Raw genomic sequence first — 23,182 nt, 5'->3', positions numbered from 1 at the left:
AAAAAACCCCCAAAGACTCCATGAAAGGAATAGGGTAATGTGCATATTAATGTCACCCCTTAGGCAAAGAAGCTAGAAGGATCAGTGTCTAAAAGACAGGCAGCTTTGCAAGGACTTACCAAAACAAATTCGTCAAAACTGATCTTCCCATCTTTATTTTTGTCGCCATCGAGCATGAGTTTTTGGAGAATTTCTCTTACTTTGTAGCCTGGTAAGGGCATGTTTGCTTCTTTGAAAAGCTCGTGCAGTTCATAGTCACAAATGAATCCATTGCTGTTGAGATCTGTATGCAAAATTCAGAGAGAAAATGGGGGGAAACAAGCTTTATAAACAGTAGGAAGTGGGGGCAGCTAGGTGGCGCTGCAGTAAATAAAGCACCGACCCTGGATGCAGGAGGACCTGAGTTCAAATCTGGTCTCAGACACTTGACACTTGCTAGCTGTGTGACCTTGGGAAAGTCACTTAACCCTCATTGCCCTGCAAAACAAACTGCAACAACAACAAAACAAAACAAACAAAAAAAAAAACCACAAACAGTAGGAAGCCTAGGGCATTTCTCTTATTTTGTGACCAGATCTCTGCCAGCTACATTTTCCTTCCTGCTCCTGAGGTAAAGTCATAGTCACTGGAAGGAAAAGTGTGGCAACAGAAAGGAGAACCATCATTTTGGGGGCTTTGTTTTGACTGAAGTTCAAGAGCAATGTGCCCTGAATCTGGAGAGTTTTCTAAGAGCTACTAAAGTTGAAAAAGAAGCACTAGTAGAATGAAGCCCAGGGGTAGTGTAGAAGAGTTACTAATACAGTGTGGTAAGCGAGAGACTGAACGGATGCATTTGGGAAATGAAAGAATCATAGGGTGGTAGAGTAAGAATTGGAAGAGGCGTGAGAGATCAAAAGATCTAGGGCAGGGGCTGCTAGGTAGCGCAGTGAATAAATCACTGGCCCTGGATTCAGGAGGACCTGAGTTCAAATTTGACCTCAGACACTTGACATTGGGCAAGTCACTTAACCCTCATTGCCCTGCAAAAAAAAAGAAGAAGAAAGAAAGAGATCTAGGGCTGTGGCCATCAAGATCCATGCCTCCATTTTACAGATGAGGAAACTATAGCCCTGAGAAGCAATGACTTACCCAAGGTCATGCAGGTAGCAAGTAGATTGGAACCCAGATCTCACTGAATCATGGGTCTAAAGCTGGAAAGGTTGGTAGAGACGATTGAAGGCAACCCCGCCCCCCTCATGGGGTAGGGGGCCGAGAATGGGGGGGGGTCAGACTATGCCTAAGATCATACAGAGGCAGGGTGCCAACCCAGCATTCTCTCTCCCCTCCCCTATTTCTCCTTTTCTACCTAGACCCTCTAGGAGGGTGCATAAACTTATTTGGAAGCAATTCACCCACCCTGGGAGTTCCACAGTCCTTCCTCCAATAAATAGCCAGATGAGTTTCCTGATTAATCAGGGATAGACTTAAGCAAAGGTCCCCTTTGCCTCTGTCAATATTTGTTGATCAGGCAAAGGAAGCTAATTCTAGGCCAAAGAGTAGTGGACAGAACAGCCAAAAGCCCCTGTGCACACTTCACTGGGTTCTTTCCACTTTGGAATATAGCCCCAAAGGGTTATCAAGAACAAAAGGAAAAAGGCCCTGCCTTTCCAGACCGTGGTAGTGCATTCCATCTAACTTACAAACAAAACCAGAGGCCATCTCAAAGTGGAATGCACATCAAACTAATGGGCTGCTCTAAAGCCAATAGGCCCACCAAGTCCAGGAATATAAAGAAACTAGGAAAGGGCTTGCTGAAGCAATATAAAGGTAGGAAAAGCAGATCCAGAAGAATAGAAAGGAAACATAGGGGCCCCATTCCACTTATTGTCTCCTCCTGGCAGCCCAAGGGCCTAAAAGGCAGCTGCCACAGTTTCAGGCCTATCAGTTAAGATTCCTGCAATTTGAGGATGCCATCACTAGAGCTTTTTGAATGGGAGACCAAGACCTTTCCCTCAGGCCATCAGCTTCCCCAGTCACCACACATGGGGACCCAACCACCATGTCTCACCAGCCACTTGAAAGAAAGAACTACATAGCACAGTATTTAGGCACAATCTATTGTTCCTCTTGAAGGACAAGTGTCCAAAATAGATGAGTCTGCCTGCTAAAACCGAAGGCTTCTTCTCCAATTGCAAAACCTTGCTCTCCTTTTAGCAACTTTTGATGAAAACTTTTGTCAAGGGTAGTTAGTATTCCCTGACTTTTTTTTTTTTTTTTTGCTGCGGGGCAGTAGGGGTTGTGACTTGCCCAGGGTCACACAGCTAGTAAGTGTCAAGTGTCTGAGGCCGGATTTGAACTCAGGTACTCCTGAATCCAGGGCCGGTGCTTTATCCACTATGCCACCTAGCCACCCCCCTCCCTGACTTTTTAAAGAGCACAAAAAACCATCATTGCAATAATTTCTTGACTCTAAATTGGGCCTATAGCCGAGTCAATGCTCAAAGACTATCTGTGGGGGGCAGATGTAAATACAACAGGACATAGTGAGAAAAGCTGACTTTGAAACCAGGAAGACCTGAGTTCAAATCTAGCCTCCTACACATACTAGCTGTGTGACCCTGGGCAAGTGACTGAACCCCTTGGTGCTATGCCAAGGCCCCTAATTGTTATGGCGGAATGTGATAGCTAAATCAGGATCACAGGTTTGAGGAGGGGCTTGAATGTAAATGGTGGAGTGCTATGGAGATGTAAACGATAATTTAATTAATTATTAACAAAGCTTTCCCACCCTCATCTCCCCTCCCCCACACCTTAATTTGCTGTTTCTAAATTCTGTGATCTGGGAAACTAGCTAGACAAGTTTGTGAGAAATGCAAGAGTAAATAGGCCTTGAATAAGAAGCTAAGTAGCAGGCCTCCCATCCAGGCCCTTGTTCTTCCTCCTCATCCCAGAATCCCTTAGACATGAGGGGAGGGGCCCCCCAAAGCCCTCAGCGGACTATATTTCTTCTTTGAATGCATTTCCCCCGCTACACCAAAGCCAGAGAGGTTGATGAGGTTGGCACCCTGGGCCCAGTTTGCTCACAGATGTGATTTCTCACCCTCGGTGTCACACACTGGGCATCCCTGAAGCTTCTCAAACTCTAACTCAATATCCTCCCCACCCCCAAGCCTTTACCTGTGCTTAACTTACCGTTGCCCTCTCCATCCTTTCTCCCTCCCCCCACCCCAATGTAACCTTGGACTGGCTCTGACCCCATATTCAAACACCTTCCAAGGCTTGTTATTTCTGTCTCCACAAACACTGGCAGGTAAACATTTCAAGAGCCCTTAACCTTAAACAGCAATCCTATGAGGTAGATGCAATTAGGACCTCCATTAACAGAGGAGGAAACTTAAGGCTGAGAGGGGTTAAGTGACTTGCTGGGTTCACACATCTAAATAAGAGACAGGATTTGAAGTCAGGACTTCCTAACTCCAAGTTTTGGCAGCTAGGTGTCTCAGCGGATAAAGTGCTGGGCTTGGAGTCAAGAAGTTCCAATCTGGCCTCAGCCATTTCCCTAGCTGTGTTGCCCTGAGCAAGTCACTTTACCCTGTTTGCCTCAGTTTCCTCATCTGGGAGATGAGTTGGAGAAGGAAATGGCAAACCACCCCAGTATCTTTGCCGAGAAAACCCCAAATGGGGTCACAGAGTCAGCCACAACTGAAATGACTACACAACAACTCCAAGTTCAGCACTCTGTCTACTGAGTCAATCATCTCTCCCATTTGCCTTTCTCTGTCCTCTTGCCTGGACTGCTTCCTACAATGCACTTTTTTTTTATGTTATAAAATTATGAAAGTATTTTCTTATTTTCCAGTTACATGTAGAGATAGTTTTCAGTATTTGTTTTTATAAGATTTCTAGTTTCAAATTTTTCTCCCTCCCACCTTCCCAAGACAGGAAGTAATCTGATTGATATAGGTTATATATGTACAATCACATTAAACCTATTTCTGCATTAGTCATGCTGTGCAAGAAGAATCAGAGCAAAAAGGGAAAATCTCAAAAAAGAAAAATAAAAATATAGAAATAGTATGGTTCCATCTGCATCTAGATTCCATAGTTCTTTTTTACTGGATTTGGAGAGCATTTTCCATCATGAGTCCTTTGGAACTATCTTGGACCATTGTATTGCTGAGAAGAGTCAAGTCTATCACAGTTGATCAACATACAACATTGTTGATACTGTGTACAATGTTATCCTGGTTCTGCTCATCTCACTCAGCATCAGTTCATGCAAGTCCTTCCAGGTTTCTCTGAAATCTGCCTGCTCGTCATTTCTTACAGCACAATAGTACTCCATTACATTCATATACCACAACTTGTTCAGCCATTCCCCAATTGATGGGCATTCCCTCAATTTCCAATTCCTTGCCACCACAAAAAGAGCAGCTATAAATATTTTTGTACATGGGGGTCCTTTTTCCTTTTTTATGACTTCTTTGGGCAAAAGACCCAAAAGTGGTATTGCTGGGTCAAAGGGTATGCACAGCTTTATCGCCCTTTGGGCATAATTCCAAATTGCTCTCCAGAATGGTTGGATCAGTTCACAGCTCCACCAACAATGCATTAGTGTCCCAATTTTTCCACAGCTTCTCCAACATTTATTATTCTCCTTTTCTGTTATATTAGCCAAACTGATAGGTACCTCAGAGTTGTTTTAATTTGCATTTCTCTCTAATCAATAGTGATTTAGAGCATTTTTTCATATGGCTTTGATTTCTTCACCAGAAAACTGCCTGTTCATATCCTTTGACCATTTCTCAATTGGGGAATGACTTGGATTCTTATAAATTTGATTTCGTTCCTGACATATTTTAGAAATGAGTCCTTTATCAGAAGTACTGGTTATAAAAATTGTTTCCCAGCTTTCTGCCTCCCTTCTAATTTTGGATGCATTGCTTCTGTTCGTACAAAAACTTTTTCGCTTGATGTAATGAAAATCATCCATTTTGCATTTCATAATATTCTCTATCTCATCTGGTCATAAACTGTTCTCCTTTCCAAAGATCTTAGAGGTAAACTATTCCTTCCTCTCCTAGTTTACCTATGGTATCACCTTTTATATCTAAATCATCCTATAATGTACTTCTAATTGTGCCTCTGCCTCTAGGCTTTCTCCTCTCCAATCCATGCTCCATTTAGCTGCCAAAGTCTAACTATATCAACCCCCCCTTGACCCCAAGAAGCTCCCATGACTCACTCTTACTTCTAGAATCAAAACCAGCTAAGTTGGGCAATTAAGGCACTTCTCGCTTGGGTTCCAGCCTACCTTACCCCATCACTCCCTTTTGCTGGTCCGGCCCACCCTCCCACCTGCTTGTGTCTGACCCTTTACATGGGCCATCCCTGAGAGCCGTCCCTGAGAGCTGTGAGGAAAGCTCACTTCGACCCCTTGGAATCCCTGCTTTCCTTCAAAGCTTGGCTCAAGTGGCCCTGACTAGGGGAGCCTTTCCTGGTCCAAATTCCAAATTCCCCAACCCTGAAAACCATGACCTCCTCTTTATTTTGTAGCTATTTAGCTGCATGCCTCTTGTATCTCCCCAAAGACCTGTGGCTTCTTACAGACAAAGGCAGTTTCCCTTTGTGTCTGCATCCTCAGTACAGCTGACATACAGTGGGTTGGGTTGTTCTGGTCTGGTACTTGTGTTAGTTCACTGGGAAATTGGAAATAGTCTATAAGACTAACTAGAGAACTGTGTGTGAACCTAGGGCCTAAATGATAATGGTTATACCAACCTGGGCAGCTGGAAAACAAAGCAGGTGCCCTGGGAGCCTTCAACAAGCAGCCTCAAGGGCTCCAGAAAGGACAACAGGCCAGGAGTGTTTGTCCAGCGTACCTTTGAATGGGCCTTTGAATATACTTGGGGCTGGCTGGGGCTGCTGGGGGAAAGGATTGGTAGCTAGTAGCTAGGTTTCAATTGTGTGTTCTCATGTGCCAGAGCTGGCTGTGAGAGTCTCAGGATGGTAAGGCCATCTAGTTCAGATGGGGAAACTGAGGCCCAGTGAGGGGCTAAGACCGGCCCATGATCACACAGCAGCTAGTGAGTGAATCCAGACTAGAGCCGGGCCTCATGATGGCCATACACACACTCTACCATAGTGGAGGGACCTGCCACCTGAGGGGTTAGGAGAGATGTGTCTGTGGCCTCAGGCACTGCACATGTGACCAGCAGCCTCTGACGGACAGGGAAGGCTGAGAGAACATACCTGCCCTCAGTGAATAAAGATGCTTAAGCAGGGCAGCTGGGGGAGTGAGAGGAGAAGATCCTGAGCAGGGTGAGCCCCCATCAGAGCAGCACCCAGCCTGGGACAATAAGGTACCTAGGAAGGCAGGGGGACAGGAAACCCTGCACCACCCCAAGACAGTCCAAGGCAAGTAAGGAAACTTCTGGTTTTAGGCAAAGAGAGCTTTGGGGTCCTAATGCCATGAAGAGATGGGGAGATGAAGCTCCTTGCAATAAGTTGTAGATTCTTTAGAAGCTGGGGCCAAGGGTCCCATCTGGGAAGGAGGGACTCTACCTGGCCCCCTTAGAAGAACACTGAGCGAGCAAAGGCCACTGGGGAATGTGGAACTAGTCAAGGCCCTTCTGGTCCTTGAATAAGCTTGTGTGTTACTGAGGCAATGACCTGCGTGTTTGTATTAGGACCCTGGGAAATTCCTTTACCCTCTTGGGCTGGTATCAGTTTCCAAGGAGGGACCAACTAGCCCAGGTTGGGAAAAATGGAGGAGGGCAAAGCTCCCATCCTGATCAGCAGTAGGAACAGAGCCAAGAACTTCATGAGCTTCTCTCAAGTCTGACAATCTATGACTTGATAATGGAAGGTTCTCAAAAGCAACAGCACAGAAATCAACACATAACAAGGGGGCTCAGGGTGTGCTAGAATCTTCCAGAAACATGGTCACATAGTCATCTGAAGGAAGCTTCAAGCTAGAAGGGACCTTAGAAGGTTTGGACTGGTCCGCAGCCCTCATTTTAGACAGAAGGCCCAGACGTTAGGTCTCCCTGCAGCAGACTCCCAGTGGGGTCTTCCCACTGCAAGCCAGAATTTCCACAGTCCCGATTCCTTCTCCACTACGGTACCATCTGGCAGCTCTCATTACACAGACGCTCAGAGAAGGCAGATGCCTGACTCAAGGTCCCAACCGTATAAAACATCCTCATGACCTTCCACCTACAGAAGCCTTTTAAGGGATAGCAGAGCTGGGCTCTGGCCCCAAATACAGTGCCCCTTTCCCCAGATTAGGAAAGGTCCCAGGAAGCAAATGGAACTCATATTGGCTGGATGGGAAACTGTCATGTGACTAATGTTGAATGTTGAGGAGCTCGGGGTGGGGAGGGAGGGAGGGAGAGAGAAAAGAGGTGTTTGTTGTCTAGCACTGCTAGGAGTGGGGGGCAGATATTACTCAATCTGTCACTCGATAACAGGAGGGACAGATTACAAATGCATGCCTTGGGGGCAGCTAGGTGGCACAGTGGATAGATCACCGGCCCTGAATTCAGGAGGACCTGAGTTCAAATCCAGCCTCAGACACTTAACACTTACTAGCTGTGTGACCCTGGGCAAGTCACTTAACCCCAATTGCCTCACCAAAAATTTTTTTTTAATTTTTAAAAATTAAAAAAAAACAAAACAAAACCAAGAACAAATGCATGCCTTGTGGCACCCAGCCCAGGACTGGGCTGAGCAAGAGCAGCTTGACACAGTGATGGGGAATTTGAATGACACCACTCTAGATTAGAAGAATATGCCACTGTGCTGACAAGATGTGAAGTTCAGGTTTGGGGAGAGGTCAGACGATGGCTTTCTGGAACCCTCAAGAAAAGAAATAGAGTAGCTGGGAGAGTAAGGCCTAGGAAGCCTCTGAGTTACACTGCGGAGGCAGAGAAACTGGGTTTGACCTCCAACTGACACCAACTAGGTGTGTGACCTTGGAAAAGCTGCTCTTCCTCTCTGAGCCTCAATTTCCTCCTCCATAAACTGGGGATAGATAATACATGTGCTGCCCCTTGGCATGTTTCTTTGAAAAGAGAACTTGTTCGGGGGCAGCTAGGCAGCGCAGTGGATAAAGCACTGGCCCTGGATTCAGGAGGGCCTGAGTTCAAACCCGGCCTCAGACACTTGACACTTACTAGCTGTGTGACCCTGGGCAAGTCACTTAACCCTCATTGCTCACCCCCCCAAAAAGAGCACTTGTTCTATCAAAGAACCTCAAGCCAAGTCCCAGCCTGTGCCCCATACCACCCTCTGGAACTCTGAACAAGCCCATCCTCCTCTCTGAGCCTCAATTTCCCCCTCTGCAAATGGAGACAGTTGGATTAGATGGTCTATAAGTCTCCCGATTCCCCTAGGGTTGCAGGTAAAGCACTTTCTAAACTGCGAAGCACAAGAAAAATGTGACCCCAACCTGAGCACAGCCAATCTTCCTGGACCCAGTTCCCTGCTCCCCCAATGGTTTTTTTTTTTTTGGGTTCCTACCTCTGATTTCTTTGGCAGAGGGAACTCCTGATGTGGAAACCACATCCACTGGTGCAGGTCAGCAACTAGGCTATAATGGTAGAGTGGGTTACTAAAAGGGGAGGATGGGGGGGGTGGGGGTGGCCAGCTGGCTGACCACACTTTTCATTTCTCTGCAGTTCTGAGAGTTCCACGTCATCAAGGGGCCAAAGTAATACTGTGCTCGTGTACACACACACACACACACACACACACACACACACACACACACACACACACACACCCCATTCCCATTTCTATCATGCCCACTATGTGCCAGGCACTGTGCTAAGCACTTTTTATAAGTATGAGCTCATTGGATTCCCACAAACCAATAAGGTCCCCACCCCTTGGGAATGACTGCATTATTTGGTCAAGCAAATGATCGTCAAGGTCTTCGCTGGAATTGGCTACTGGCCACAGGGACTCAGAAAGCTTTACTTCCCGGAGAAGGAGCTGAAGCTTGTGTTTGGCCCCCAGGAAGGGTCTGCTCGATTTCACTATCTAAAGAGTAACCTTTAGGACCCTTTCATCAGGTCATCTCAGCTGCTAGGAGAGGGGAATGGTCTCCCCAAACCCTATCTGACACCACACTTTCCCAGCACTGGCAAGGAAGGCATCCTGGTTCCCATGTCTTTCCTGGGCAGAGCAGAAGGTTCTGAAGGTCTGATCAGGCCAACTATTTGTTCCTTTGGGAATTCAGGAAGGCTTGGCCATTTCCAAGGTGCTGCTACTGGCAGCTGTTCATGTCTGTCACACCCGTCTATGCCTGAAATCCTCTCGCTCTTAATTGGCCTTCCCTAGAGCTCCCAACCATCTATTTTGGGGAGGAAATGGTTTCTATTTCAAAGAAGAGACAGAAGGAGGCTGCGAAATGGCTAACAATGAACTTTTTAAAAAACCCTCCAGCTGACAAAGTACTGGAAAGGTCGGTCTGCCATTATTTTTTCTCAAATGTTGATGCTAGTCTACTTCCTTTCCAGAAACAGCTCCCAGCACCCCCTCCACCCCAGACTGTGGTGAGCAGAGAGGGAAAGGGAGAGAGCCCTAGAAGCTCTGATCATCTGATCACCACAGCCAGGAAGCAAAAGATACGGGCCCATGTCCAGGTTGTGATAGATCCAATGCTACACTAAGGGACCAAACGAATGAGCTCTGAACACTTGGAGTGTGCAAGGGAGACGTCGTGCTGTGGAGGGGAAAGTGGCGGCCCTAAGTCAAGACTCAAGTATGGACTTGGTCACTTACTATGTGTGTGACCTTGGGCAAATCCCTTGAGCTCTTTGGCCTCAGTTTCCTCCTCTGTAAAATAAGAGGAGTGACATTAGCTATTTCAGCTCTGATAGTCCTACATCTCCAAGGTCTCTTTCTACTCTATGATCCGATAAGCCTATGAAATGAAAAAGGGTGAGAAACATTTCATTGACTGGCAAAAGAACATCTAATCACGGTGGCAAGGTTCCTTTTGTCTCTTTAGTACCTTTCTGGTGCTCTCTCCCCCTTCTGCACGATTCTTCTGCTGACACTCTCCAAAGAAGAGGGACCCCTGCTCACTGTAGCGTCAAAACGTCAAGGTAAGGATCTAACCACCTGAGAGGCAGCCTAACATAGGGACAAAAGAATAGGATCTGGAGTCACCCAGCCTGGGTTCAAATGCTGATTGTCACTGACTAGCTCAGTGACAGGCAAGTCACTTCTCCTTTGTCCTCAGATTTCTCCTCGTAAAGTGAAGGCCAGACTAGATGGCCTGTGGAGTCCCTGTCAGTTCTAAAGCTAGGATCCTGCCTAGCGGGATGGAGCCCCCCACCCAGGCACACGGCGAAACAAAGATGGGCCTTATCTGGCACAAAGGTCACTATCTTCAGATAGTCAGGATTTTTTCTCAATCCTCCCAAAAGTAAATGACACACCATCACTCCTTCCCGATTCATTGCTAAGAAGAGACCCCCCCCCCCGCCCCGACCCCCGCACTTCCTTGACCAAGTCCTGCCATCGACAACTCTCCCTTCTGCATTCATCCAGAGGCAGAGCTTTTCTCAACCAGCTCCTCCTTTTTCCTTCCTTTCCCTTTCTCTCCAGAAACAGCTGCATTTTTACATCTGCTTTTTGTTTCAAAGCAAATCTCATTATGCCCTTTATTCAAAGTAATTGTTTAAATGCCAGTTCACTCCCCAACACCCCACAAGCAACTTTCAAGTAAATAAGCTTATTACACAGCCATGTCCTTGCCCGACGATGGTTGAATCGCACCAAAAAATTCGGAGCCTTAAAAGGAAATGTTGTGTTTTTTCCCTCCCTCCCCTCGCATCCTGTTATTTAAGCTATTTTAAGTACTTGTCTGGAGAAAGCAGGGACAGAACTCCAGTGGTTTAGATTGTAGCTGCTACCTGACATTGTTCATGTCCAGGTGGCACAACAGGCCAGGGGATCCCTCTAAGAAAAGGGGGGGCTCAAGGAGGAGAAAAGGGACTGAGTTTGCTTTAGATGCATCTAATGGCAAGAACTAACAGGAATGGGTGGGGAAGTTAGGGGGAGAGGAGCGCCTAAGAACAATGTAATGCATAGGGCAGCTAGGTGGCACAGTGGATAAAGTACCAACCCTGGATTCAGGAGGACCTGAGTTCAAATCCAGCCTCAGACACTTGACACTTACTAGCTGTGTGACCCTGGGCAAGTCACTTAACTCTCATTGCCCCACCAAAAAAAGAACGACGTAACGCAGAAGCACTTCGGGCCTTACGTTAAGTTCAGTCATTCGGTTCTACCAGCATTTCTTCCTCTGTTTTTTTTATGGACCAAACTTGAAAATGCACATAGGGGAGGTGCCAAGATGATGGAACAGCCCCCATGAACACCTGGATTTCCCAGAAGGAGCACCAGGGTCACTGGTTTAAAAGATTTTGCCAAATGATGACTGTGCAGCAGAACAGAGTGTGCCCTCCATATCACCAGTCAGTGCCTTCCTTGGGCACGACGGCTTTGGAAAAGGCAGTGGCTAAATACCTCCAGATGCTTAGCTGGATTCGAGTTTTTGTCTTTTCACAGTCTCTGCCTCTGGTTGAGGGAGCCCACTCCAGAAAACAGAAGTAGCAGCTGAAGACAGACTAGGCCCACTATGGGAGAACCAAGTTCCATGATGGCTCCCCCCAAGCATCTAAAAATCAGGCAAGATCAGATGGCTAAATGCCAGCAGCAAGCATGAAGTTCATACATTCAGAGGGGCTGAGTGTGGGGGAGCCTCCCCTTCCTCACCCAAAGGCAAACACAAAAGCCTAGGAGTTAATGGGAAGGAGGAAGCTGTGAGATAAAACCACCTCCATGCACGGGGCTTCCTAGTTCCCCTCACTTCCCACCAGTCCCCCAAAGGATTTTGTCACCTGACTAAGGAGGCCTATTTCCAATCACCTGGCAAGTGACGGACCTGGACTAATGCAAGAGTCCCAGAATTACATCCCCAGGGTCTGCTGTGGCCTCATCCTTACAGAGTTTTTATCTAATGGGAAGCGTGAAAAGAGATGTTCCTGGGATAAAGACAAAGCAAATAGCCAAAACAGTTCAGTCTTAACCATTTATCTGTAGGGCAGGAACCTATCCCTGAGAAAAGCCACAGCAAGCCATCCCTGGCATGGTCAGATAGCCCAGCGTAACCTTCCCCCATGAGAAAAACCTTCAGGGTTCAGTACGTTGATGTCCCTGCAGCATTTAACAGGTATTTTAAGATGAGAGATTATCAGTCCCAGAAAGTACCTTAGGGACCATCTACTCCCACCCTTTTGCTTTACCTGTTGGGGAAACCGAGGCCTAGGTCTCATTCTATTATACAGGGTTGTCATGGCACAATGGATGAAGCACCAGCCCTGAATTCAGGAGGACCTGAGTTCAAATCTGACCTCAGACACCTGACACTTACTAGCTGTGTAACCTTAGGCAAGTCACTTAACCCTCATTGCCCCACAAAAAAAAAAAAAGTCAAGTAGAAACCGCATCCCATACTGACTTAGAAAACCCCAAATGAACATTTCCCCACTAGGTGTTAGTCTGTGCGCCCACAAGTTTGCTGCCTCTGCATTACGTTGAGCTCACTTCCCTTTTTGTAGGAAGGAGATGAGCATTAAAGTAGAAAGGAGAAGTGAAGAGATGGCATGGTCAAAGTGCTGGCCTCCAAGTCAACAAGCCCTGACTTTCTGTGTGACCCTGGGCAAGTCACTTAACCCTCATTGCCCCGCAAAAAAAAACAAAACAAAACAAAAAACAAGCCCTGACTTTAAGAGGCAGATCTCTAAGAGACCAAGTTGCGGACCAGTTGCCCATCTGCATTGGTAGAGGTACGTTTCTTTACTTACCTAAAGTTTCCTATACCAATGAGATCCCAGGTCCAGTCCAAATAATGAGGAAGCTATCGAAGGACCAAAATGGGACTATTGAGAAAGTGAGCTGCCACTAGCAGGGTGGACAAGGGGAAGGGCTCTTCCAAGCTTTACACAAGGCTCATCAATCCAGTGAAAAGCTTCAACCCCAAGACTCCAATGGTGAGATGGGATAATGGCATGAAGGGCAGGGATGCCATGCGAGTCAGCGGAGAGCGTGTCACAACAATGAAATGACTGACAAAGTGTTAGAACACTTTGCACATTGAAATGAAGCAGAATCGAATGAGAGATAAGAGGGAACTTTAGATGTCATCTGGTACAAGGAAGAAACCAAGGCCCAGCTAAAATGACTACGCTTTACTAAGGGTAGAACAGGACACATTCATATCCAGGCTCTGCTCTTTTCATTACTTCCTAAGCAAATTTAGTTGACTAGATGGATGGATGGATAAAAACATTTAATTTTTTTTAAAGAAACCCACATTGGGTGGGTTAACCACTCCCATCCCATTCTTCCTTCCCCCCCCCCAAAAAAAATCATCCTGTTCAAGCAAAGAAATTGAATTTTGAGCTTTGCGAAGTTTTCACCACATGAAGGTTTTCCATCCCATCTCTGACCTCTGCCTACCTGCTTTGGAGCCACCAAGAAGACAAAGCCCATTCAATCAAAGGCAAATCCACAGACCGAGGAGGTGGGCAAGGCCCAAATCCCTCGAATTGTGCCAAAGGCTTTTAGAGTGCGTTCTTCTACTAGTCAATTTAACAAAGGCCCAGCTGACAGACCTCACCTAGCCTATCCTAGGCTAAGTTCTAAGAACATTTAACTCCCTTAGAGTTAAACCAAATGAAGGTCCCTTATGCACCTCCTCTGGGGCTAGACTTTGAATTAACTAGATTCTGGGTTTGTGAGCAACAATGCAAGATGAGAGGAGACCCAGCCTCTGCTTTCAAAATGATCTGAGGAGTCAAGCCCACAGGCGAGTTGGAAATTGATCCTGAGCTCCCAATAAGTGAGATCTCTGGAAGAAAGTCTAGTGTGAGCCATAACTTAGAGCTTCCCAGGATGTCAAGGGGCCAACTCCATTATCCCAGATTAAGAGCCAGAAAGTCTTAGGAGTCCAAACCCCTCCTGTTTTAATAAGGTCCCAAGAGGTTGACAGGGTCAGGCTGGGACTCGAACCTAGAGCTCCTGGCTCTGACTCACTATCTGGGTTTTTGTTGTTATTGGTGTTTTTGGATTGTTTTGCTTTTTTTAACCAAATCCCACCAAAGATGGGGCACTTGTGGTAGGTTTCACAAGCTCTCAACCAACCTTAGCATCCCAAAGGTTTTCCTTAAGTCCCATTAGCTGGGGTCTCTAAAGGCTGAAGAAGATAGAGAAGGCCCATTTCTGTACTTGAGGCCTCTTTTCCCAGAAAAATGAATATTTCATGCATTTCCTATTTTGGCTCTACCAACTTAGCAGCTATGTGACTTTATCAAAGTCACTTAACCTCTGAATCTTGGTTTTGTCATCTGTAAAAATAGGGATAATATAACAGCCCTGTGAGACAGGGGCTACTCCAATTAGATAGTGTACACAAAGCACTTGGCAGACCTGAAGATGCTATAGAAATAGCCACTGTGATCATTCTTACCCTTCCGGCCAAGGTCTGCTTCCTGTGATACAATGAAAAGGCTCCCTCAGTTCCAGGGGAGGAAGCCCAGATAGATCAGCCTCTAAGGATGCTGGGAGAGGAAGAGGTGAGTAGTCATTCTGATGGGAGAGGTAGGAGAGTGAGGAAAGGATTTTCATCCTTTCACATTGTGCCAGATGACATCTAAAGTTCCCTCTTATCTCTCATTCGATTCTGCTTCATTTCAATGTGCAAAGTCATGCTACTCAGCATTTCTCTACCTTTCCACAGCAATTCAAGATGCGGAGCCTCTTCAGAGGGTAAGCCTTCGGCCAGATGGGGTTTCCTAATCTCTTAGAATGGTGCCTAATGCTAGACTAATCATTTGGCCAAAAAAAAAAAAAAAAAGCCTTAGACTCCACAGAAAGTGGAGAGAGGTGGAGCCTCAGTGGACAATCCAGGGGCAGACTACTACTGGTCTTTCTTTGCGAAGGATGTCACTGTTACCAAAGACTGGAAGCACACAGACCAATGTGTTCATGTTGACTCTAATACCTAGTGGCCCAAAACTATAGGACTTCTAAAAAAAAATACTAGAATTGATGTAATGCTTTACAAATATTATCTCATCTAAAATCCACAGCCAAGAGACAGTTTGCCCACTGCTTCACGTGCACTGAGCTTTGGGAAGACCTGAATTCAATTTCTGCTTCAGACACTTACTAGGTATATATGACCCTGGGCAAATGACTGAACCTGTTTGCCTCAGTTTCCTCATGTGTAAGATGGCAATCCTAATGGAGAACCTCACCTTGCAGGGTTGTTGTGAGAATCAAATGAGATAAGCATAAAGCACTTAGCACAGTTTCTGGTACATAGTAGGCACTTTGTTTCCCTGGTAGAGATATTATTGTGTTCTCTCTGTTATGCTACCTAGCTGCCTAGCTAGGAAAAGGGTCAGACCTGTGCCTTATCACAATTATTTTGGCAGCTATGTGAAAGAAGAATTGGAGAGGGGAGAGAAGGGGCAGGGAGGCTACACAGAAGTCTATTGCAATATCCTAAGAGAGTTGGTGAGATAGTAGATTATATATATATGGGGGGTGAGGGGCAACTGAAGGAAGAGCCAATGCCACCAGACTTGCTTATACAAAACCTCTGCTCCCTCCATTTCCAGTCAAGTTGCTATAAGGAGCAGTGATGGCCCAATTGTGTCTATTTGGGGGGGGGGGGGCAATGAGGGTCAAGCACCTAGTAAGTGTCAAGTATCTGAGGCCTGATTTAAACTCGGGTCCTCCTGAATCCAGGGCCGGTGCTTTATCCACTGTGCCACCTAACTGCCCTGGTTATGTCTATATTGAGACACACAAATGTGAGACGCCGAACCATATTTCCCAGAATGACTCACCAACTTTTGCAAAGGCCTCCTTCAGTTCTTCAAGCTCATCTTTGGAAATCTGTTGTGTGGAACTAGCCATCTCATCAACCAAGAAAAAAATCTGCAGGGAAATCACAAAGTTCCAAAATTAGCCGTTTGTTGGCTTGGTTAGTTTTGGTGTTTTATTGGTTTTTAATTGCCTAAGGCTCCTGTAATAAGCCTGTGATGTCAGTTTTATAAGGGTTATTAATTATCCCAAAAGTCAAGTGAGTTGCCCAGGATCCCAAAGCTGGTAAGGCCAATCTGACCTTTGGGCCTTCTCTCTTTTCCCCTCTCTCTGTCACTCACACGTATACATACACACACAGTCTGAATCTGATGGCAAAATATTAACACCTCCATCAGGATAAAAGGTCCCTGTCTTAACAAGGCCAACAAGGCCAACGGGAGCTGTGTGTGTAAAGGGTCCATGACTGCATTCCACACCTCCCCCAGAAAGCTACTTTCTCCAAAGGGTAAAGCCAGCATTTATTGGCTAAAAGTACTAGATGGCCAGAGGTGCCCAGCAATGCCAGGAAGTAGAGGTAAGCACCAACCCCTAATCCTTGTGCTTAGTTACATGTGCCAGAGTGACTCATGCATTATGATCTCATTTGTTCCATTGGGCCATATTCAATTGTTCACCTTCAAAATATTCCCTTTCTAGTAGCATACTGCCAACTCTCGATGGCTTACTAATGGGGGTGGGGTGGGAAAAGGGGTGACAATAGACAAGTCATTGCTCATTGGCTTTGGAATGCGGTGAGAAGCCTCCCAGGCCCCCTCTTTGACCCCCCCCCCTCACATAACCTACTCAGCTCCTTCCTTTGAGGCCCCACTACCTCCAAATTGGACCCTACTCTTGGCATCCTCCCTGTCTGGAAGACGGGGGGGATAGGGGGTGGGGTCCTGTGATAGAGGTAAGTCTAAAATGGAAACCTGTTCTTTAGACAATTGGGCTAGTTTAAGTCAAGTCAAGGAGGTGAGTGCCTAGGTAGGGGCCAGGCACTGCGCTAACTGCTGGGGGTGTAAAGAGGCAGATAGACAGATAGATACTGGTCCCTCCTTTTAAGGAGTTCCCAGTCTAATGGGGGAGACCGCATACAACCAGCCCTATGCAGACAAGATTTGTCCAACTGAGATGCAAAAGGGGAGGGGAGAGAAAGAACAGGAAGTTAAGTGTCCTGGGAGCTCTGCTGATTACTCCCTGAATGACCCTGGGCAAGTCCCTTTGCCACTTAGGACTCTAGTTTCTGAAGCTGTAAAATTCAAGGGGTTGATGGCCCAGATCAAACACAGGGCCACCAGGGCCAGAAACCAGATGAAAACGTGGCTGGAAAATGCTTGACAAAATAAACAAAACTATAATGCGCAGCCTAGATACTGTGATTTTTTGGTTTCCTAAGTCAGCACCCCCCACCCCCACCCCTTGCACCCCGGGATCCCTTTCAGCTCTGAATCCATGTGCCTATGACCAAAAGGCTCCGAGAAGCCTCCCGGCAGTGGCCAGATGGATGTTCCTAGCATAAGGGAGGCCTGGGTTCTGCCCCTGCCATGTAGCTACATGCCCCAGGCAGCTCTCCAGCTGGAGTCCAGCCCCATGCCCCCTCTCCCAGCAAGCAGACTCTGAGGATGCATCTGAAACCTTCACTACTTTCTCCCCTCTGACGGGTAGAAGGTGCCAGGAGGCCAATATAAACTTGATGGGAGAAAACTGTCCTTGGAGGGGGAGCTCTCTGCAACCCCAGGAGATCCTCAGTGGAAGGCGCTCATGAGGGTGGGGCCGGTGGCCCATCCCTTTCCTTCCACCGATGCTGAGAGCGGACAGAGAGTGCTTTCCTCATTCTGGCTCTTGCCTACATCTGCAAATGGCACCCCAAACACCTTCAGAAGTACGACACCTAGGATACAGGGAAGTTTTCCGGCATGTCACCTAACCTGTCACTTGGCTAAATTTGCATTGAGAGTGAGTCAACACTGAGATAAGTATTTTAAAGGGTTAGGTTGGAGCCTCCTGGGACAATGTCTTCCTTCCACCCTGCCAAATGTTCATCCACCACCGCCCTTGGCTCTGCCCTAGCAAAACATGTGGAATCCCTCTTCCTCGAGACAGGTGGCGCAGCTCACCCCCTGCCATGTCCCCAGCCCACCTTGGGAGAGTCCCTATTTTCACATAATCGCAGTGGTCATCATCACACCATAGACTAGAATTAGACCAAGAGAGGACTGTCCCTGACACCAGAACCACAAAGGGCACCATGCTTCACTCGTTCTCTGCTACTGTGGACAACTTGGCCTGTAACATGCAGCTGGACCTGTAGGAAACACCTGATGGGCGTTATGTGGAATTTGGTGGCCTATAATAGGAACTTACTCCCTTGAGGCCCCATTCTGTGCCGGGCCCACTGGGGCAGTTGGTGCTCCAGTAGGAAGTGCTTACTATCTAGAGGTTGAGTTGTGTACTAAACGCTAGGCTTACAAAGAAAAAGCCAGGAAGGCCCCCACCCACCCAAGGAGCTCGAGGAGGGTCAGAAAAGGGCATTCCCCTTGATGAAGACTTAGAGAAAAGGCAGAGAGGCCACAACCAGAGAGGCCTCACATAAGTAAGATGATGAAACTGTCATTAGTTTCAAGGGAACAGACCACTGGCCTCACAGCCTGCCTCTGATATTAAAAATAAGAAGCGTGTGATCGTGGCCTTCACTGTGCGACCACAGACATCACACACAGCGTCTCTGAGCCTCCATTTGGAAGGACCTCTGATCCCGTGAGACCTGACCTCTCTGAGCCTCGGCCACTAAAATCTAGATAAGAAAGACAACAATACCACGATTCTGACGCTTTGAAAAAGTTCTTACCTTTTTGCTCCAGAAGCAGATGAGCACCAGGGGGGTGAGCCTTCAAGGTAATCCCAGGACCTAAAAATTAAAGAAAGACATCTGCTAAGAGAGGGAGGCTCAAGTTCCCCTATGTCCCACAATATAGCCCCCGAGAAGCCCTTCAACTTCTGGAACCACAGCATCAGCCTCGCTGCTTCTGCTGTTAGTAGTTAGAATTCTTCTCATCAAACTAGGAACCACGATTGTATCTCCCACCCCTAAACGCACCCCAGAATCCCTATGGTGGGAAACACTGGATAAGTTCAATTTTCCCCCAGAAAAATAAAACAAAACAAAAAACCCAAAGGCCTTTCTCTTGCTCTGACACTCAGGATTCAAATTAGACTCCACTGCTGCCAACAAAGTTGAAGGCTTTTACCAGGCCCAAGGAGGGAGAAAGCACCGATGACCACCACAGCCTGAATGGGCATACAGGGCTGCTCTCAGCCGCACTTTACCACTGGGAAAATCAGGGCATTCACTCCAGGTCACATCATATGCCACTGAGTGCTAGTACTGGGATTTGAAACCAGACCTCGCCAGTCCCCAATCCACATTCCTTTTGCTACCAAAATAAGATTCTTAGCTGAGATTGGGGTAGTAGAGTTTACAAACTCAGATTATCTCCCAGTGATTATTATCGCAATTACTTAGGTGAGAAAGGCAAAGAGAGAGTGCAGGCCTCAGAGTCAGGAAGACCTGGCTTCAAAGCCAGCCTCAGACACCTCCAAGCTATGTGGTCCTGGGCAAGAAGGAAAAGGCAACTCTATTATTATCTCCATTTTACAGTTGAGGAAACTGAGGCAGAGATTAAGTGACTTGCCCAGGGTCACACAGCTAGGAAGTGTCTGAGACTGGATTTGAACTCAGATCTTCCTGACTCCAGACCCAGCTCTCTATCCATTGTACCACCTAGCTGCCTCCAGCTAGGTAAGTCATTTAACCTCTGTGGGCCTCAGCTTCTTCATCTGTAAAATAATGGGGTTGGATTTAATGGCTCTAAGAGCCCTTCCAGCTTTCATCTGTGATGCTCTGATCCTATGCCTTGTCCAGCTGTCCCACAATTAGTAAGTGTCTGGGGTAGAATTCAAACCCAAGACTATCCTGATTCCAAGTCTAGCGTTCTTCCCACTTTACCAAGTGATGGTATACACAGCAGAATGCAAACAACACACAAGTGAGTCCCAAGGCCGGGGCCCTGAGAGAGGGATGGGACTTGGCCACAGTCACACAGGCAGTCAAAGGTAGGGTCCAAATTTGAACCCAAGGCCTCTTACTACAAATTCAGCCTTCTCTCCACTGAACTATGTGAAGACTTGCTTTCCAATTCTTCTCCAACCTCTGTGTACCTGGATGTGGACCGTGGCCAAGCCAGAACCTCTCTCCACCTCTGATTCATCCCCCAAAATGGGGATGTGATATTAACAATCCCATCCACCTCCTGGGATGGTCATAGACCGTGAGGGACAAACTACAGGCCGGTCAGCAAGCAGCAACAACAGCTTGGTCAGGAAGAGGTGAAGAAGAAGGCTTCCCCCAGGCCCAGCCCACCCCCCAGGACTGAGAGAGAAGGGAAGGAAGCACCAGGACAGTGCGTGTAGACACAGAGAGGGGGAAGGGCAAATGGCCAGCAGGAGGTAACACCTCTGCCTTTCTGGGCCTCATCTCACAGATGAGAGCAGGGGCTTGTGCTCAAAGGCCTCTGCGATTCTTTCCAGCTATAGGATCCCAGGGATGTGGAAGTCATCAATGATCCTAGGCCCAAAGACAGACCAAGAATTCTGCCACACTTGGAGGGTCGAGCATTCTGATCCCATATAGATGGTTCATCACATTCACACACACACACACACACACACACACACACACACACCACCTTCCTCTTCTCTATGTAAAAAAGCAAGGGGGCAGCTAGGTGGTGCTGCAGTGGACTTGCACAGGCCTTGGATTCAGAAGGACCTGAGTTCAAATCTGGCCTCAGACACTTGACACTTACTAGCTGTGTGACCCTGGGCAAGTCACTTAACCCTCATTGCTCTGCCCTCCCTCCAAAAAAAAGGCAAGGGGGTGGGGGGAGAGAATGGAAAGAAAACAGGGGGAAAATATCTCCTTCCCAGACAACCTACAGACGGGGGAAAGAAAAAGACATTCAAATAAGAGAAGAGTCCCAAAGAAAACAGAAAGTGTTTACTTTTCAGGAAAGGATATGGTGGACAAGTGGGCACAACTTCAGGGCGTCACCCAGGAGGAATGGTTTGGCTATGAAGTCATCCCTAATGACGGGTTTGGTTTGGCTAACAATACAGCAATTAAGAAACCACTGCTAGGCTAGCTAGCCTTCATACATCCTGAGCACAAATTCCTCCTGAGAAATATACACCTTTCTACCCTCTCTGAAACCATAACTCAAATTTCAGAAGACCAGTTTTGGAAAGGTTGGGTTCTTTTCTTTGTGTGTTGATGACTGGGGTGGGGGTGGGGGGCAGGGAAAAGGAAGGAACTGGCCATTATGATGTGCCCAGTGAGTAAAATCACAGATTTTTTGTGTCCTCAGAGGCTGTCTAGTCCTTCAGTTTACATATGAGGAAACTGAGGTTCTAAAAGGGGAAGGAATTTATTTGCCCAAGGTCACACAAATAAAGCAATGACAGAGCCTGAATTTGAAGTCACCTCCTCTGACTCCAAATGCGGCACACTCGAGATGCTCAGAACCTCAGTAAGAGATTCAAAAACTGGAAGAGACCTTGAAAGCCTGTCCAAGCTCTCAACTTTATAGACTGGGAGAATGAGGCCCAGATGTGGGGAAGTGACTTGCCCAAGGTCAAACTTGGAGAATTACAAATTGACTCCAGTTCTTTGTTTCTGCCCTTCTATTTGGGGAAAGGAAGCAGGGACAAGATACAGGGTGTAAATGGACAGCAATGGGAATTCGGTCTAGACCTGGGCTGGTATAGCCCACATCATCAACTGGGCGATAGATCTGCTTGTTTACTGGACACAAGTGAAAATCAAAGTTAGGAAGAGCAAATATCGGGCCTCTCTCTCCAAGATTCTCCTCCCCCCAGAAGTCACTGAGGTGTCTTAAAAGGCTACCAGCCTCTCTGGGGGATGCCCTCATTGTCCACACAGAGCTCTAGAGCATCCTGCCTCACCTATTCCAGGCAGTCAAGAGTAGTATTTGTGAAGGGCGGCTGCTAACCAGGTCAGATAAGGATGCCAAGGGTGAAACTCACATTCCCCCCCCCAACCTCTTGCCCAAGCTCCTTTACGAAATGTCTCTATGTGGACATTCAGCTCACACTCTGGATTTGGAGTTTAGAAGACTTGCAGTCAAATCCCAGGTCATTTTCCCTCTCTGTCCCACTCTGGGAAATAAGCAAGCTGGACTAACTGGCTTCTGAGGTCCTTCAGGCTCTAAATGTATGAGCCAATTTGTGACCTTGGTCTCAGTTTCCCCCTCTGTAACAGGAGGGGGCTGGACTAGGTGGCTGACTGAGAGCCCCTTCTAACTCTCAAGTTTCATGATTTTGTGATTCTATGAAACCACTCCATTCCAAATCCTACTGCTAAAACTACTATGATAGGGGCAGCTAGGTGGCGGAGTGGATAAAGCACTGGCCCTGGATTCAGGAGGACCTGAATTCAAATTTGGCCTCAGACACTTGACACTTAGGAGCTGTGTGACCCTGGGCAAGTCACTTAAACTCTCATTGCCCCCACCAAAAACAAACAAATAAATAAAAATAAAATAAAACTAATGTAATAACTGGCCTCCATGACATCATTCTGTACCTTCTTTAATCTACTTTTCACATAACTGCCCAGGTAATTTTCCTAGATCCTCCCAATCCTTCAATGGCTCCCCATGGCTTTCTGAATAAAGTCTTAACTCTTTTAAAGTTTTTCCCTTTTATTTCTTTTCTTTCTCTTTTCCTTTTTTCTTTCTTGTTTTTTGGTTTTGGGGTTTTTTTGGTGGGGCAATGAGGGTTAAGTGACTTGCCCAGGGTCGCATAGTGAGTGCCAAGTGTCTGAGGCTGGATTTGAACTCAGGTCCTCCTGAATCCAGGGCATGTGCTTTATCCACTGTGCCACCTAGCTGCCCCCAAGTCTTAACTCTTGATCCTGGACTTCAAGATGTTCCACAGGATGGCTCCAATTAATCCAGATTTCATACTTCTCCCCTTCATGTGTTCTACATTCTAGTGAAATGGAGGTAAGTCTCTCTTTCCCATTCTTCTCTTGCTCTTTCCTGTCTCAGTGCCTTTGCTTTTCTTGTCCAACTCAATGACTCTGCTCATGTCATTCCCTAGGTCTGAAATGGGCAATCCACCTACCCACAGACTGCATCTGTCAAAGTCCTTCCTTTCTTTAAAGTCTATT

The 23,182-nt window shown here is 46.9% G+C and overlaps 1 protein-coding gene across 2 annotated transcripts in view; it reads right to left on the bottom strand.

Annotated features, from left to right (window-relative positions):
* Positions 1 to 23,182, bottom strand: part of PLS3 (plastin 3) — a 116,074-nt gene that overhangs the window by 29,660 nt on the left and 63,232 nt on the right. For both annotated transcript variants that reach the window (XM_043974260.1, XM_043974261.1), the window contains exons 2-4: positions 18,782 to 18,841; positions 15,915 to 16,005; positions 120 to 283 (exon numbers count right to left, since the gene is read on the bottom strand). In XM_043974260.1, coding sequence (XP_043830195.1) covers positions 120 to 283; positions 15,915 to 15,984 — 234 coding nt within the window. In that variant the 5' untranslated portion in view covers positions 15,985 to 16,005; positions 18,782 to 18,841. The remainder of the gene's footprint in view (positions 1 to 119; positions 284 to 15,914; positions 16,006 to 18,781; positions 18,842 to 23,182) is intronic.

The sequence above is a fragment of the Dromiciops gliroides genome, chromosome X, assembly GCF_019393635.1.
Source record: "Dromiciops gliroides isolate mDroGli1 chromosome X, mDroGli1.pri, whole genome shotgun sequence".
In the NCBI taxonomy this organism is placed as follows: Eukaryota; Metazoa; Chordata; class Mammalia; order Microbiotheria; family Microbiotheriidae; genus Dromiciops; species Dromiciops gliroides.
Note: the sequence above shows the minus strand (reverse complement) of the source record. Positions and strands in the feature narration are given on the sequence as shown.